This window comes from Haliotis asinina, chromosome 10, assembly GCF_037392515.1.
Source record: "Haliotis asinina isolate JCU_RB_2024 chromosome 10, JCU_Hal_asi_v2, whole genome shotgun sequence".
Classification (NCBI taxonomy): Eukaryota; Metazoa; Mollusca; class Gastropoda; order Lepetellida; family Haliotidae; genus Haliotis; species Haliotis asinina.
Genome location: NC_090289.1, coordinates 39,002,079 through 39,018,809, shown reverse-complemented (window position 1 = coordinate 39,018,809; position 16,731 = coordinate 39,002,079). Strand labels below are relative to the sequence as shown.

Genomic DNA, 16,731 nt, shown 5'->3' with positions numbered 1-16,731 from the left:
CTATTGTCTCTTAAGCAGATGGAACAGTGTCAGAAAATAGCGCATTATGTTCACAGGCATACATTTTTGTGTCAAGCAGAATTACCCTTCTCAGGAGCTAGATATTTTGTTTTAAAGTAAATCTGAAATACAGCCATGCATTGATATTTACATACCAACTGGTAAGTGCCTTAAAATCTAACTTAACAGTTCAATAACACATATTCTTACAAAAACTCCCTTCATCTCATTGTAGACGACACCCTTAAAAGTGAGAGGGGAGGATGGATTGCTTGGGTCTTCTGGTTCCAGACGCCATCCCTCCTGCCTTAAACATAGAAAGTACATATCATATTACTTCTAATAAGCCCTCTAATCAGTGGGAGGAATAAAACACCACTGCAGAACATCAAACTCACAATAAACCATGCATTAACTAATTATCATCAATATCATCAGTCATGAACAGTTCTCAATTACACCTTATAGGATTTTATGCTACCTTGCTCTTTCTTACTGTCATATCACAGTGGGGACACCAGAAATCGACCAAACGTTACCATTCTGAAGATTTCAAAGAATACTTCTTCTTTCACCATGTTTACATTCAAATCAATTACAACAGGAAAAAATCCCTCCCACCTCCCCAATATAACAGCTTCTTGCATATAAGTTTCTACACAAGGTATGTTTCACCTAACAACTGGCTGATATGACTGACACTGGAGAGGTGGTCTGATGAAAACGATGGATGCATTTAGTGTAATGTTTGCCTAACTAAACTAATTATGGCTTTGACGTTAACGAGGTTGATTATTCGGTGAGTGAGTTTAGTTCTGTATACGCCACAGTCAGCAATATTCAAGCTATATGGCGGCAGTCTGTAAACAAGAGTCTGGACTTGACAATCTAGTGATCAACAGCATGAGCATTGATGTGCATAACTAGGAACTGATGACATTTGTCAACCCAGTCAGCAAGCAGGATCACCCAACCCTGCTAGTAGCCTCTTACGACAAGCATGGGTTACTAAATGCCAGTATTCTAACCTGGATCTTAACAGGTAGGTAGATTATTCAAAGGAACTTTATGCGTCACTCACTGTACCCATCATGAGATGAATCAAACCTTGTGACAAGGAAAGAAGCTGCATCCTCATTGGGACCACGAAACGCAGACTGTGACTGTTGTAACAGTGGGTTACTAGACATGGTGTTCTTACTTGAAGTCCAGCTCCCTGAGTGTGGGGCGGAATACAGCATCAAGGTACACACTCAGTAAGTTCTGAAAGTCTTGTGGGTTCTGACTTGAAAATGGATACATCGTCCAGTCATAGGCTGAAAATAAAATATTTCTTGATCTTTTGCTTTTGATATTAAAGGTGGCTGAAGATAATTCTAGATACAGACTATAGAATGCTGATTAGTTTTGTATATAACAACAAGCATGCTGCTGAAAAAGTGATAAACAATCTCCTCCTTTGATCGATTTATCATTAGCCATTTTCATCATTTCCATCTATATGAACGGCAGCATTTTGCCTTATGACTAAGATATGTTTATCAATACTACTGAATTGTGGATCACTTACTACCTGGTTGTTAGATGGTGGAATCTCAATGACATTCCTGTGGGCCTACATTCGCATATATAAGGTAGCATGACAGAGTAATCTCCCTTGAAGCACCAATAACACAGTTTTGCCTGTGATAGACTGTTTGCTAATATAACCCATTGCTTACATTCTTTACTTGATTATCCTCAAACAGACAACAATTAAATTTGAAATATGAATCAGCTTAGAATATACTGACAGATACAGAAGAGGTCTAATGCCATCCATAAAACTTTTGAAAGAAGCACTCACCAGTAAAGGCATTCATGAAGGTGGCAAGGGATCGACTGAGCATCTTAAAGAATGGATCCCGTACAGGAAACTTGTCTGAGCCGCAAAGTGTGGTGTGCTCCAGGATGTGAGGCACGCCAGTGTTGTCCACGGGCGTTGTACGAAAGGCAAGACTAAAATATGAAAAACTTCCTTGAAGTCATGTTTAGAAAACCTCCGTGAACTCATAATTTGTTTGCAGTAACAGGTTTGTATCAAGTAAATGTTTCCGTGTAAGATTAATAGGTTGCAAATCTGTATACTAAGATAGTCCCAACCATTTCAGCAACTGTTATGTGTTAAACCAGGCTTTTTTAAAATAATGCCATACATAAGTACATACAAACCCAGCTATGGGCTCAGGGGGTGAGGCTTGCTGATTTGGTTGACACATGTCATCAGTTCCCAATTGCACAGATTACGCTCATTCTGTTCATCACTGGATTGTCCAGGGGTTCAAATTTTCTTAGAACCCACTTGCCACAGGGCAAGTGATGTTAAGAAAGTAACTTGTCCTGACCAATTTTCCACTTTCCCTGATTATTATGACAATCATGATGATGTAATTATGAAAGAATAAATCAACAAGGTGATGTTGATGTTTAGTGGAATCTTTACTCAGAATGAGAACTCCACTTTATTACCATTGTGAAACTTAATAGCTACATTTGGAGCAGATATGAAATGAAATCCAAGTTTATCTGCAGTTCGAAGCCATAAGTGGAAATTATCCAGTAGTCCATGGACAAGTAAGATACCATTATTTGATTGCCCGAAATGAAAACGGACTTGTCTCAAGCATTGGGCAATGGGATTTTTTAACCCCTGTTGTCTGGTGGAGACATGATTATTTACAGACCGTCACCATGTAACAGGAATATTGCTGAGTGTGGCATAAAACTAAACTCACTCATTCACTGAGTACACACAAATTTGAGAGAAACAATTATTCAGTGATGTTTTCAGAATATAGTTCACCCTGATCACTGCTCACCCAAAAGTGTTGTTGTCATCATCGCTAGCTGTGTGAAGATGTTGAGCCCCAGTGATGTCATGCTCCAAGGCAATGGCAGTCAGATACAACTCAGGCACCTCAGTTACCTGACACACAAAATAGAAGGATTCACCTTTAAGGCTTATTACACAAGAAAATACAAAAGTGATTGTGGGTCTTTAGTAACACTCTTGAACACCAGTTGGGTTATAAATTTTACACTAAAGAGGCAGGTTAAACAGAAGCAAAGGATTGTTGGAAGAAGCATTACACAGGTTGGTGTGTTTTTATTGAACAGATTTATCAAATGAAGACAGGCAGCTTGCTGGACATCTTTGATGTTTGAAAAAATGCTCTGAGGCTACTTCTTACAAGTACTTGCTATGAGAAAATGCTAGATTTAAGAAATGTGAATGAAACAAAAGAGTGTGTGAGTGAGTGAGTGACTTCAGTTCAGTTCAGTTCAGTTCTATTCAGTTTCATGCCACGTTTTGCAATCAGGGTGGGGGACACTAGAAATGAGCTTAACACATACTACCCTTGTGGGTAATCAAACCGAGGCATTTGGCATGATGAGCGAACACTTTAACAACTTGGCTACCACATAGCCCCTGCACAAAACACTAACACGATAAAACAGATGTGCTATTGGATAAACTCACTCATCATTATATCAAAAAGCAAATATGGTACTTACTTTCTTGACAGTATATCCATGTAGCTGGTCACCCTCCTTTAGAACTTTTCTGACATCCTTTGCTGCAGTGCCATACAGTCTCGACTTCCTGTGGGTTAAATATGAACATAATAAACTCTCCATCAAACCAAATTTCAACACTCGGAAAAAAATTTAGTTAATCATCATGCTGATATACTAGTTCTAATTCTGTTTCTTTAAAGAGTGATAAAAAATAACATTCAAAGAAGTATTAATAATACTTAGGTTCTTAAAATGCTCTATGGATTACTACACATGTGCTCAGATGCTGTTACTGCCATGCAAGGGTGTTAGTCATTCATATATATATATCATAACCCTGGGTTAGAATTTCTGAAAAAATAGTTATCTATCTGTAAAAGTTTCATCCTCATGATATGATTTGACCAGAATAAAATTTAAGGAGGGATACAGACACAAGTCTTACTGCACTAGGCACTGTAACAATGAAGTTTAATTTTGTGTTATTTGGCTCACACTGCCAACTGTGACTGTTGCTTTGCAGATCTGTCCACAGGCAGACCCTTAAAGATCAGGCTTAGAACTGGTCTTCAGAAACAAACGGGATCCGGTGTTGACAGTGGTAGGAAAATAAGTCATAGCAAAAAAAAACAAAGTAAATGGAGAAGAGGACAGTTGTTGAAGTATAGGAGAAAACGCGCCTACGAGGTTTTGGTAGATAATATAAAACCAGAGGCGGAGGGATTTCCTGACCCAGATGTTTTGTCTAACATATATACCATCAGTGATGGGTAATTACTATACAGATGATCATTTAACGAAGCTACGTAACAATAACTGAAGTGTGCGTAACATCAATTTAATGACAGTAACCATAAGAAGATAATTTAACCCTTCTACCTTCGTCAGCCCGGTGGCCGTGCGGTAGAACATCTGCCTATGGTTGAGCGATTTGCGGTTGCAATCCCGCTGCGGAAAACCTTTGTGTTGTAAGTTTCATATTGAACGATATTTTTCAATTCATGTATTCAAACACTTACATATCATTTGAATGTTGATGTTCATATAAAGTTAGGAAAAGTAAAACCTGGGAAGCGGTCTTACTAGTGAAAAGTAAACCCGGGGAAGAGATCTTTCTAGTGAAAAGGAAAACCTGTCCCTCCAAAATAAAAACCTCAAATATGGTTGTTCTGGAAAAAGAAGACATGACCTTATATATAGTGAGAAGCACACTATAGGTTTATATTTATTTTTTTGAAAATAACTGGATAACTGCATAATTTTATTACTCATGATGAAAGTGAAATTTATAAAGTACAGTATAAACCAAAATAAATTACTGGAGATCAGGATGTTTAATAATAGTTATATTTTCTTTTTCCATGACTTTTTTCCTGAGCACATTTTTGACTTGGTTGATTCAAATATTTACAGACTGAAATTTTTTTCAAAACTCAAGTGACTTAGGTCCAGTAAACTTTCAATCCACTTGACCACAATTAACAATTTGGTAACTTTTGCATATAGTCTTGGTAGCAATTGCATTTTATTGTTTCATCATCAAAATACATATGTCAAAACATTTCAGTAATGTGGCACTGCTGTACCATGGTAAGGTTTAATGAGGATATCCACTTGACTGACTGGAGAATTCCACTTGACCCGGGGATGGAGCAATGGTATTTTCAGCCCCTGTGTTGTCATATGCTGGAATATTGCTATCAGTCAGTCAGTCAGTCAGTCAGTCAGTCAGTCAACCGTAGTGCAAATTCACAATCCCTAGAGTTAGAGTTAGGTGTCCAATTTATAATCCATAGTGTTAGTTTTGAAGAGTGATATAGTTAGCTATCTAGCTCAACCAGTTGAAGGTTTCAAGTACATTCACTCTGTAGGTTTGTTATCCAGACTGCCCTAAACATTTTAGACTTTTTAATGCTTAAAAATAATGTCCTATCAGAAATGATCACAAACATTTGCTTGGCCTCAAACAGTATTTCTTTCTTGCATTGGATGCAACGTTTCAGTGTAGATTCTAACACCATTATCAAGCAAAGGATGCAAATCATATGCTTCACCTGGCCCCATTAGTCGCCTCTTACAACAAGCGTAGTCGCCTTTTATGACAAGCATGGGTTGCTGAAGGCCGATTCTACCCTGGACCTTCACAGGTCTTCGGCATAGAAGTAAATTGAGGACACATAAAAAAATAATGTAACGGATCATCTGTGGAATGGTGACAAGGGCAGGTGGGGTTTCAACAAGGTGTGAGTTCAAATCGCTATAACCAAGACAGAGTATTATTTGACGATGACATAATCCAAAGTTAGCAAACTTTTTGAAATTTGGACTCAGAGGTCAATACGTTTGAACTGCGCAAATGTTGGGGTGTCTCAGGTAGCGACAGAGTTCAAAATTTGGATAACAGAAGGTAGTACTGTAAGATGTGGATCTACTCATTATCTTCCAGGTCACATGCAACGTAAAACACAACTTTGATACCTTTGATACCTGCCGGTATGCACTTACCAAGACAAATCATCAAAAATGCTAATTCAATCTATAATGATGAAGAAAAAAAAATGCGATGACAAAAAGCCTGCGGAATTGGAGTTCAAACGACTCACTTAATTTCCCCCAACGCTGATTCCAGTGGGTGGTACAGAGCTGAAGAGTGGGACATGTTACAGAGAAAGCTCAGTGTCTGGTTTACAGACATCTGTATATGTCTGCCTGCCTGTCTGCTAAACATGCTAAAGACAATATGCAATACACAGCTTCAATCATTGACCACATGCAATTTGAACTTAACACCTATCAGGCTATACGCCATAAACAAAATACATTGATTTATGACTCGTGCACTCAAGTCCTGTCTCTGACACATATGTTATTTAGCAGGTGTGATACTTGTACACATGACATATATTTATGTCTGTGGGTTGCAAACAAACAACATCCATATTTCTCGGATGACTGGATCTGACAGAAACTGGTGCAAACTCTTGTCAGTTTCAAGGCCTGCTTTGTACTTGGACGAATGGCAGTTTCCAGCCACGCAGTGGTTCACCATCTCTACTGAGATAAAAGTAAAATAAAAGAAGTTATTATCCATAAAGAATCTTACTTTCTTGTGACTCGCTATACTTCTAAAATGCCCATCAAACAGTTCATCTTTCTGAACACACAATGAGCCCTCAGTGTATCAGCAAATGAACCAGCCAATCGGACGCCGTCATTACACTTGAGTGCACACCCATCCACTATGACTGGGTTCACGGTCTCCCGAGGGCTTCATTTCGAGGGAAGTAAGCCCAAGTACAAAATATTGCACTTTTGAATCACGATTGTACGCTTATAATTTTGTCTATTTGTCTTTTTACAAGCAACAGTGTATATTATATGTCATGAATAAGTGATAACTGTGTTTTAATTATGTTTGATTTTTTTGTTGCATGTGACCTTTCCGTAGGTTACTAGAATTACGCAATCGATAAGTTCCGAGGAACAAAGAGGGATAAGTATTGTGGAGCCAGTCCATTGACCATTCCATAAAAAACACACACTTTATGGAAGTATCTTCTTTCAGTAAATAAATTGAGTCCAGTTTCTCTGTATATAAGCTTATGGTACGTGCCTCTTATCATGCCACAATTAGCATGATAAGTTTGGAGAGCGTCAGACATAAACATTCAACTTAAAAAGTCATTTTACCAGTCCCATATTCCTGCTATGTATGAATGGTGTTAGAATATCAGAAGTCAACAGCCATAAACACCTAAGAATAACTTATTAAATTGATGGCAATTCATATGAGTCATATAAATCACTTACAGAGTCTAAAATATCATCTTAAGCAACATATTGTTTTTTTTGTCAATATTTTATTCATTTTAGTGAGGCAGTTATATAGTTACATCTTCAATTGCATGAGAATATGGATGGGAATTGTAACAATGATAACATTGTGTATTACTGTAAGCATATAAGCAGTATTCATTTCAGAGAGGTGGTTATGCAATTGCCGTTGTGTGAGAGTATGGATGTATAAGGATGCTGTATTGATAATAGCTATAAGCATAGTATATTTCTATGGCATGTAGACAGTTTTCATTTCAGCAAGGCAGTTACGCAGTTACCTATGTAACCATGGTAACTGTATGAGAGTGTGGATGTACATGGATATTGTCACGATATTGGCATAGTATATTTCCATTTCATAAAGACAGTATTCATGTATACATAGTCCAATAAAGTACATTCGAAACATGAAATGTACTTCTTAACAAACCCAGAATGAAAAGGTACATTCAGGCTACATGACGTTTAGGTAGTAATGTGGTGTAATATAGGCATAGCAAACATGACATTAGCATAACAGGTACAAGCAACTGATGATATCACCTCTTACATATCAATGATACATGCAGTGAGTTATATATGCTGCACCTCTAAAACAAATATTTAGGCTGCCAATTACATATTAGTTTCTTGGGCCATTTTTGCTGGAAATTTGCCATGTTGTTATTTTTCCTGGCTATATATCTTTTGATTGATAAAAGGTTTATTAATTCACGTAAAAAATTGTCAAGAGTAGGATTTCTCTAGTTCATCCTGGCTAGGTATATATACCGTTTTCCAGCAAGAATGATATTGTTAATAAAAGGGTGGTTGATGTTAATCCCTAATAGTAATAATACTACGAAATCAGTGAATAATATGTTAATATTAACAGTATTTTTAATATAGAGACTTAAGTCATACCAGAAGGTCCGAACAATGTCACATGAAGCAAACACATTTACAATGTTTTCTGATTCTTTCTTACAGAATGTACATAGGTCATTGTCTGTTATCTTCATCTTTACCAGTTCTTTTCTTGTATAGATAACTTTATTAATAAATCTGTACTGAAAATCTAAGAGTTTAATGTCTTTTGTACACTTAATTCTATAGTTTAGAAAAAATAGTATCCCAGGATATAGAAGCACAAAGCACTCTTCATCCTGAATAAATCATTCATACTTAGATAGATAGACAGATAGATAGATAGATAGATAGATAGATAGATAGTTAGATAGATAGATAGATAGATAGATAGATAGATAGATAGATAGATAGATAGGATATTTATATAGCGCACATATCCACACACTAGTGCATGGCGCTGGTATTTTTCCCTCGATCACTGGATGTCAATCTCAACAGCACATCGTATTTCAATCTCAACTCCGTGGGGAGTATACAACTCTTGCTGCCACTAGGTGCACCGAGTTTATTGTGGCTGTCTCATCCTAACCAGGTACCCAACTGACAGCTGGGTGGACTGGGACACATAGTCACAGCACTTTGTCCAAGTTTACTGCACGTTGCTGTACCCGCAAATAAAGTGTATGCATGTGTTCATGTGGCCACCATCTGGTCATATACCAACGGATTTGTCGGTTCTTTTAAGTGCACAGGGTTGTGTACTGTACACTAGGGGTTGTGACAACACTGAAAGAGTCTGCACACAAAGCTGACTCCAAGGTTTTTAAACCCGGTCACAAGTGGGCTCGATCCCGAAACCTCAACCTCGCTGGATCACTAGCCTGGCGCCTTAGCCAGCTCGCCCACCATGTACTTCCTATATTGGATTACTGTGATCACATTTGGGGTAACTGTACAAACAAACAATCTAAACTACTTGAGGTTTTAGTAAATAGTATGGCCTCAGTTTTCTCTGGGCTAAATTTCACCTGTCACAGTGTTGACCAGTCTGAGATAAGAGATAAAACAGTATTCATTATCACTGAAGAATGTTTTGAGTCTTCAGTTATTCCGTAGAGAGATGAGTCATCAGTATAAAGCTTGATGTTGCTCAGAATACCATCAGCATGATCACTGACATAGATAAGGAAAAGAAGCAGGCAAAGCACTGATCCTTAAGAGACACCAGCTAAAACTAGTCATTAGGTAGATTTATGACCATTGATAGCGACAAATTGTTTGCTGTTTTGTTGGTAACTTTTGAACCAGTCATGTAATTTTCCAGTTATACCCGAGGACCAGAGTTTGGCCAGGATACTTTCATGCCAAACACAGTCAAAAGCCTTGATGACATAGCACTTATCTCTTTTCCCTTTTCAAGTGCTCTATATAAAGTCTGGTGCAAATCAGTTAGTTGATACAACATAGAACTGTCAGGTCTAACTCCAAATTGAGCACTGATAACTGTGCGATTTAGCTGGAAGAAACTGTAAGTGTGTTTGAATATGCACTTCTCAAAGACTGGATAAACAGCTTGTGAAAGTAACTGATTTTCAGTTAGAACATTCACGAATACTGCCCTTCTTATGTATTGGTATAACGGATGCCAGTTTCCATAAATAATTATCCCTTCCCCTAGTGCTGATAAACAGTTACCTGGAGACATATTATATACTATAGCTGTAAACAGACATGCGGACGTTCAACAAAACACATTCTGTCAGAAGAACTTTTCTTGTTACATAACGCACCAACAGTTGAACAACACTAACCAATAAGTCCCAAGCAATCTTCCACTACGTGTAAGTAGTCGCATTTTCCGTATTGTTGAAACAAGATGTCTTCTTCAATAAACAGAACTCATATGCAACGGCTTATGCAATACGCCCTTCTTCCTCTGAAGTCAAGACCACATTTCGCATGGGAGCAGCCATATTGTAGATTCGCGGTAAATGTCTCCTAAACAAACTAAAACTAACAACCCACATATTCGGTGCAGGTAAATAGAGAAACATAGAGAAATTATTAATACAGACTGCTGTAAATCTATTCCTTATTTTATATTTTCAATGCAAAACTAAATTTTCACCGTTACTGTAATTGTTTTGCTTCCGGGTCAAGCGGAAGTTAATCACCTGTCAGAAAGTGCTAAGTTGTCACTTCACCTATATTCTTTATTTTCGTTGTAAACACAAAAACGATGCGGACATAAGGAATCCGAAAAGCCCAGTTTTGTTTTTGTACGAAAGGTTGTAAGTACTTGATCCAACTTGAAGATATGTATATTATAGATATAAATGTGTTAGTCCATTTACCGTCATTTGGGGAAATCCCTTTCGCAGGGCTTATCGCAATGAACTTACTTGACCTGATATTCACCCTGCTCGCCTGGCAGACAGTTTTTGTGAAATAATTTTATATCATTTCATGTCAGGATCGTTACTGAGCCAAATGCCATCTGAAATGTCGTAGTCAAGTTTGGCGTTGGTAACTTGTTTTGGTATATTTGTCATAGGTATTATTGCGTACGGTATTATTTGTTTGATTGTAAACTGTGGTAAATAACCATGATAATACAAACATAAGTCAGGTCTTACTATTTGAATTCATTTACAATAACACTTGAAAATCTATTTGTCTCAGATAGGAACGTAATCATTTAATCTCCTTGAATAATTATGTCAGAATTAGAAGGGTTTTGCTGTACAGCTGTGCTGGAGATTCTTGACTTTGATTAATGTCAACCCAGATTATCATCTATTATACAAGTGGAAAATTTCCATAAGAGAATAAAGAAAGCTGCTTATTGTTGCAGTCGGTGTTGATTCACTGAATGTTTTTAGTTAATATATATAGATAGGTAACATTATCAACATATATAGTAACATTTTGTTTCACTTTTGTATTATCATTTGCTGTGTTCTTCTCCAAAATCTGCTAAGATTTGTCATGTGGTGCCCCTATCTTTTTTTCTGCATTTTGAGCTCATTGACTACTTTGCAGCAAGACATGGTATCCAAGTTCACTATTGTGATGACCAACAGCCATATAATCTAACAATAAAAAAGAGAACTTTTGAAGGTTACAAGTATGAAATTCTTTGTGTGTGCTCACCAACTTAAACATGTTTAAAGAAATAATCTCAAAGGTTTCCAAGTAGTAAGACCTTTAATATACACAAAAATGTCAGAATGTGTATTTAGCATGATAATTCTTATGCAAGAGGTTCATTAAACAACTGCACCGTCACATTTCAGAGAGTTATGTGGTATGTGATGGAGAGTGCACAGCAAAACTATCACTTATCAGAACGCCTTATTAGAGCCATCAGCAACTGGAGAACCTTCGCTGGTGCAAATGATGATGTGGAGCACCTGATTGACCTTGGTGCTGATGTAAATGGAATCCACGGCACTCTTCTGCCCCTGCATTGTGCTTGTATGGTCAGTGACAGCAACTGTCTCCGTCTCCTCCTACAGAAAGGAGCAAGGGTAAATAACTTTGATGTAAGGGTTGTGATGGGATTCACACCACTGATCTTAGGATCTGAAGTTGGACAGCTTGTGTGTGTGAGAGGTTAACCCTTTCAGCAAACTGACAAGATACCCACAAGTAGCTTTCATATTTAATTATGTCGTCAATGTTGCAAAAATATCCAGAGGCAATTATTAGCCACTTGTAACAATATTGTGGCATATTCTTGATTTATGGTATGTGAACAAACACAGGGAAATTTTGAAAATATGTTAAATGCAGAGTATAAATTATGAAGTAAACATTGTCTTTCAGAAACTGAATTTGTTAAAAGGGGTATTATCACACTCAATAAACTTTTACGTCACAGCTGAATATCATCATGCCAAAGTGAAATAGGATTCTTGCTTAAATTCACAAGGGAACATTTAATCAATTCACAAGCAGCCATTGACAGAAATAACATTACTCTTTATGTTCGCTGTACAGGTAAACGAAGTTGATGGTTATGGTCGTACAGCCCTCCACTATGCTGCTGAAAGGGACATCTTCTGTGTTGAGGTGTTGATGCAGTATGGCGCCGACCTCAATGCTGGGGATGGTAACCAGGATACGCCTTTACACTGGGCTGCCTACAAAAACAATGTCGCATGTGTCAAACTCTTATTGCAAAATGGTGCTGATGTGGACGGACGAGATTATAACGAAGATACTCCATTAGCCTGGGCGGCAAGGAAGGGTCACTTGGAAATTATAAAAATTCTTCTAGAATACAATGCTAATGTTGACAGGAAGAATCTTATGGGTGACACCCCTCTTATTCGAGCAGCATCCATTCAAGCAAGTGGTCTCAACACTGATCTTGATGACGCAGTATTGGAATTGCTGATTAAAGCATCTGGTCAGTTTGACCTGCGGAATAACAAAGGAGAGTTAATTGGGAATATAGGTCAGGATAATAAAATGACTGAACTGCTGCTTCCTTTGTGTAAAAATACAAAGAAGCTCCAAGACCTCTGTCGTCATTGTATACGACGTTGCCTTGGTTACCACTACTTACCAAACAAAGTTCCTACACTTCCCTTGCCCCTTCAACTGCGTGATTATATTTTACTTCGCCGATGATGAGACTGTTCTGGATTTTTCTCATGAATTATTTGTATGATTGGGACTGGTTTTAGCATGTTGATCTAAAATTATTACATTGTTTTGAATGTGGTCCACACATTTTAGAAGAGTTGTACATCATGATGACTGACAGTGTCAATTGGTATATTTGGACTGAGAATGATGTATGAAAAGTAGCTCAAAACAATATATATTCATCCATTCACCAGTGTTTGTTTGTTGATGGTGATTCACTGAAGGGCTAAACAAATTTTTAACAGCTTGAGAAAATCTTGTTTTTTCTTCTTTTTCATTGCTTGATTTTGAGATTTATGGTTGACTTTTTATGTAAGCGCAGAGAGATTGGGGTATTCTCAAGTAAGTAGTGTTCTTATAACATGGCCTAGCAATACCACAACCATGAGAGACACTCTGAAATTATATGTAAAGTCCATCACAGTCTTGTTCGATTTTGGCACTAAGACAATTGTAAGTCTGTTTGAAAGAATGAGAGTCACGACAGTCAAAGCCCAGAGTGCTGACAGAATTGTAAGTTTATGTAAAAAAATTCAGGCCAAACCCCCTACTCTATTACTGTACCTGTCGATGAAACATTTTGAATTGATGTGTTGAACTGAAAATGAATGGATTACAAAAGATAACATCTGAGTATAATTGAGAGGAATGTTGTTTCAGGGCTCTCCTGAGGCACCAGTCTGTAGAAATGTCCTCCTACTGCAGTAGAGAAGTAGATATTAATGATATTGTACCTGGTGTAATCAGACAATAATGGAATATGTGTTAGTGTAAAGTCATACTCACTTCAATACTGTGCTGTGTTGGCTTTTACAGAGAAGGAAATTAACATTTTTTATATTGTTGACATGGTAGAAGGAGAAAATAATAATGTTATGTTTTAACCAGTATTTTATTTACCTTGTTTTGTAAATGTACATTGTTTCTAAGAAGTAACTAGTGTGCACATTCATCTATGATGATTTACTTGTCTCATTGTTTTGTTATGGTAAAGGATTCCAATATATTAAGTTAGTAAAACCATAAACCAAGTGAGAACTTGCTGTAGCAGCTATATTCCTTGGGTATGAGCATGATAGTTGGGTGTATATGTGTATTGTTGTTAGTATTGCTCTTGGGTACCCTGGTACTACTCAGTTTTATTGTGATTTTTTATGAGAGAAAATCAACTGATTCTTTCATGTATATATGCATTTATTTTTTCTCTTAAATCTCATGGTTGGTACCATTGTGTCAATTCTTTCAGATGATGACACAAGGGACTGTTTGAGTGCTCAAAACTGAATATCATATGATCTTGTGTTTAAAGTTCATACTGTTGAAACAATAGGTTCTGCAAGCCTCCGTTAGTTGGTAATGCTGTGTCATGCTTGTAAGGAAGGTTAGCATCATTACTTCTTTGTAAGGAAGGTTAGCATCATTATCAATTTTCTATTGTATTATGTCAGAACCCCAGTAATACTTTCTATGTGATATACAGTTAAGTCTCGTTAATCTGACATCATCTGTTGCACAGCAAATTGTCAGATTAAGTTACATTTATTCAATTTGTTACCAACAAAAGCATTTGAGTAAGCCAATTGTCAGATAAACTAATTTCGGATTAACAAGACTTGACTGTACACCTTGTACCCATTTGCCACCAAAGCTTAATTATCACCCTTGGTATACAATGTGGAGGATATAGTCAACATCTTGTCTGTCTGTCTGTCTCTCTGTAATCATTTTGTTTCCAGAGCATTGCTTAAAAACCATTCAGTGTTTTTCAACAAAAATTGAAAAATATGAAACAGAAGCTAAAGTGGCTCCTTTTGCTATTTATGCATTTTTGGCATCAACATTTTTGTCAATTTCCGTGGAAACAATTTTGATTTAGTCTGAAAAGTTACACAGTACCTTGTAATGTGTAATTTTCATATTTTCCTGTGACTTTGATATTGGTATGTACCTGCCATAGAAGTACAAAGTTATGAATCCTAGTTCCATGTTATTGTTTTGATATTTCAGTAACTGTTCTTGTAAATAGACAGACACATTAGAGAGAAATTTTCTCATCAAGTTGGACTTCAGTAATTGTCAAATAATTTAGTCTTTCAAATATACAGGGGGACGGTGGTGATGTGTCATCTTCTGATGACTCTTGTTTGTGTTTTGATGTTACTTCAGTTCTGGTCACTAACTCAGCACACTGCAGAGCTTGTCTTTGAGCTTGAGGCAACAACAAATCAATAGCATCTCCAGACCTCTGGTGAGTTCACCATAGCTGTTGGGTTGAATACTGGTGGTGTTTAATTTTGGGTGATTTGTATTGTAAAATTTTATTAAATGACTGTGTTTTTGTGTGTATGTGTGTCAAACCCGACCCAAGACTAACCAAAGAAAGCCTAGACAGGGTTTTGTCTTTACCTACAAGACTAGTGGTAAGACAAACCCCAGCTGCTAACTTCAGAATATGTTCAAAATGCCTATGTCTGTGCAGCAGAGTGAGTTGAGATATTCCACCAATATTCATGGTAGGGGAGCACCAGAAACGGGTTTTGCATTGTGTATGCATATGTGAAATTGAACACATACCTTCGGCATGACAAGCGACGGCTTTATCCAGTAAGCTAACCTACCAATTCCTGTGTAGCAGTAGAAGCCTTGTTCCTGCAAGAAGGGAGATGCTTATCAGGACGGCAAGTGCCCAGACCGACAGCTCACAGACAGCTGTTTGACCTGTGTGACAACGTGTGCCATGATATCTGATCTACAAACTTCCTACAAGTCAGTCACTATACACTTCTTTGTGTTCTTGTATGGAGGAGGGGCGATGGGGTAACCAGTGCTGAAAGCATTTGCTCATGACGCCGAAGACCCAGGTTCGAGTCTGACATGGGTACAATGTGAGAATCCCATTTCAGGGTTCCTTCTCTTTCTTATTTCTGGAATATTGTTAAAAGCGGCATAAAACGAAAGTCACTCATGTATGGAGTATGACTCAGATTTTAAAAGGCACCTTTTTATTATGCGACAAAAAGTTGACATTCATTGCTACTGGTAAAATGAAAACTCTGAAATATTAATGTCTGGCATTAACCAGTTTTCTGGACTGCAGCATCATCTTGAATCTGATTCATCTGACATGAGAGAATATCCTTAAAATCCTAATGGTACAGACATTTTATGGTCGTGACACTCTAGGCAACAGTACTACTTAATTCTGTTCAGCACATAAGTTTTCATGGGCATATGGCTTTGAGGGACTGCTGATTAGTTTTACCATATTTACATCTTCGTCTGCGGTGCAATGTTCCAAAGATGCTAAAATATCATACTGGTTCAAAACATAGATTTATATTATGCCATCTTTGGAACAAGAGGACATTATTTTTGTACAGACATAACTACCCATATTCCCCCACCTTGTCCGACTGCCTGATACGTACCAACAAGCATTAGTTTGTAATATCGATGACTAGCATCATACTATTTGTCAACTCACAGTTACACTACAGCTTGTTCTGTTTGACCTGATCAAGTGAATAGTAATGCATTGTGTAACTGTGTCACAAGTGGTTGGGTCTGTCATTGTGAAGGGATGCTACTTTCTCAGTTTTTGTCAACATGTCCAAACAGCTGAGACAGGGTGAACATTTGACATCTCAGTGTTGAGAAATCGTCAGCAATGTCATAAGTTTCTTTAGAAATGAAATTACAGATAGTGGAAAGTTATGGCGAGAGTGAATCAAATTGTGAAAGTAACCGACATCTGTATGTTGTAAAGTTAGTAACTAAACTAGATAGCTTATGGCTGTTTTTGTACATACATAACTACCCATAATCCCCCAC

The 16,731-nt window shown here is 37.4% G+C and overlaps 2 protein-coding genes across 3 annotated transcripts in view; one reads left to right on the top strand and one right to left on the bottom strand.

Annotated features, from left to right (window-relative positions):
- Positions 1 to 10,241, bottom strand: part of LOC137299130 (presequence protease, mitochondrial-like) — a 36,990-nt gene extending 26,749 nt beyond the window's left edge. The window contains exons 1-6 of the mRNA XM_067831660.1: positions 10,056 to 10,241; positions 3,556 to 3,643; positions 2,859 to 2,965; positions 1,847 to 1,998; positions 1,202 to 1,316; positions 211 to 307 (exon numbers count right to left, since the gene is read on the bottom strand). Coding sequence (XP_067687761.1) covers positions 211 to 307; positions 1,202 to 1,316; positions 1,847 to 1,998; positions 2,859 to 2,965; positions 3,556 to 3,643; positions 10,056 to 10,099 — 603 coding nt within the window. The 5' untranslated portion in view covers positions 10,100 to 10,241. The remainder of the gene's footprint in view (positions 1 to 210; positions 308 to 1,201; positions 1,317 to 1,846; positions 1,999 to 2,858; positions 2,966 to 3,555; positions 3,644 to 10,055) is intronic.
- A 175-nt stretch (positions 10,242 to 10,416) lies between these two features.
- Positions 10,417 to 15,241, top strand: LOC137298850 (ankyrin repeat and SOCS box protein 8-like). Of its 2 annotated transcripts, none has more exons than XM_067831181.1 (3): positions 10,417 to 10,532; positions 11,541 to 11,774; positions 12,247 to 14,880. In XM_067831181.1, exons 2-3 carry the CDS (start codon positions 11,547 to 11,549, stop codon positions 12,880 to 12,882), a joined length of 864 nt encoding a protein of 287 aa, XP_067687282.1. In that variant the 5' UTR covers positions 10,417 to 10,532; positions 11,541 to 11,546; the 3' UTR covers positions 12,883 to 14,880. The 2 variants fall into 2 exon arrangements, with proteins under 2 accessions (XP_067687282.1, XP_067687281.1); XM_067831180.1 differs by having other exon boundaries at positions 10,421 to 10,535; positions 12,247 to 15,241.
- The last annotated feature ends 1,490 nt before the right edge of the window (positions 15,242 to 16,731 follow it).

Excerpts from the sequence above, each read along its gene's own strand:
- LOC137298850 (XM_067831180.1), top strand. The coding sequence starts at position 11,547 with ATGTGGTATGTGATGGAGAGTGCACAGCAAAACTATCACTTATCAGAA. Across the intron at positions 11,775-12,246 it reads TCCTACAGAAAGGAGCAAGG|GTAAACGAAGTTGATGGTTA; the intron begins GTAAATAACTTT and ends TTCGCTGTACAG.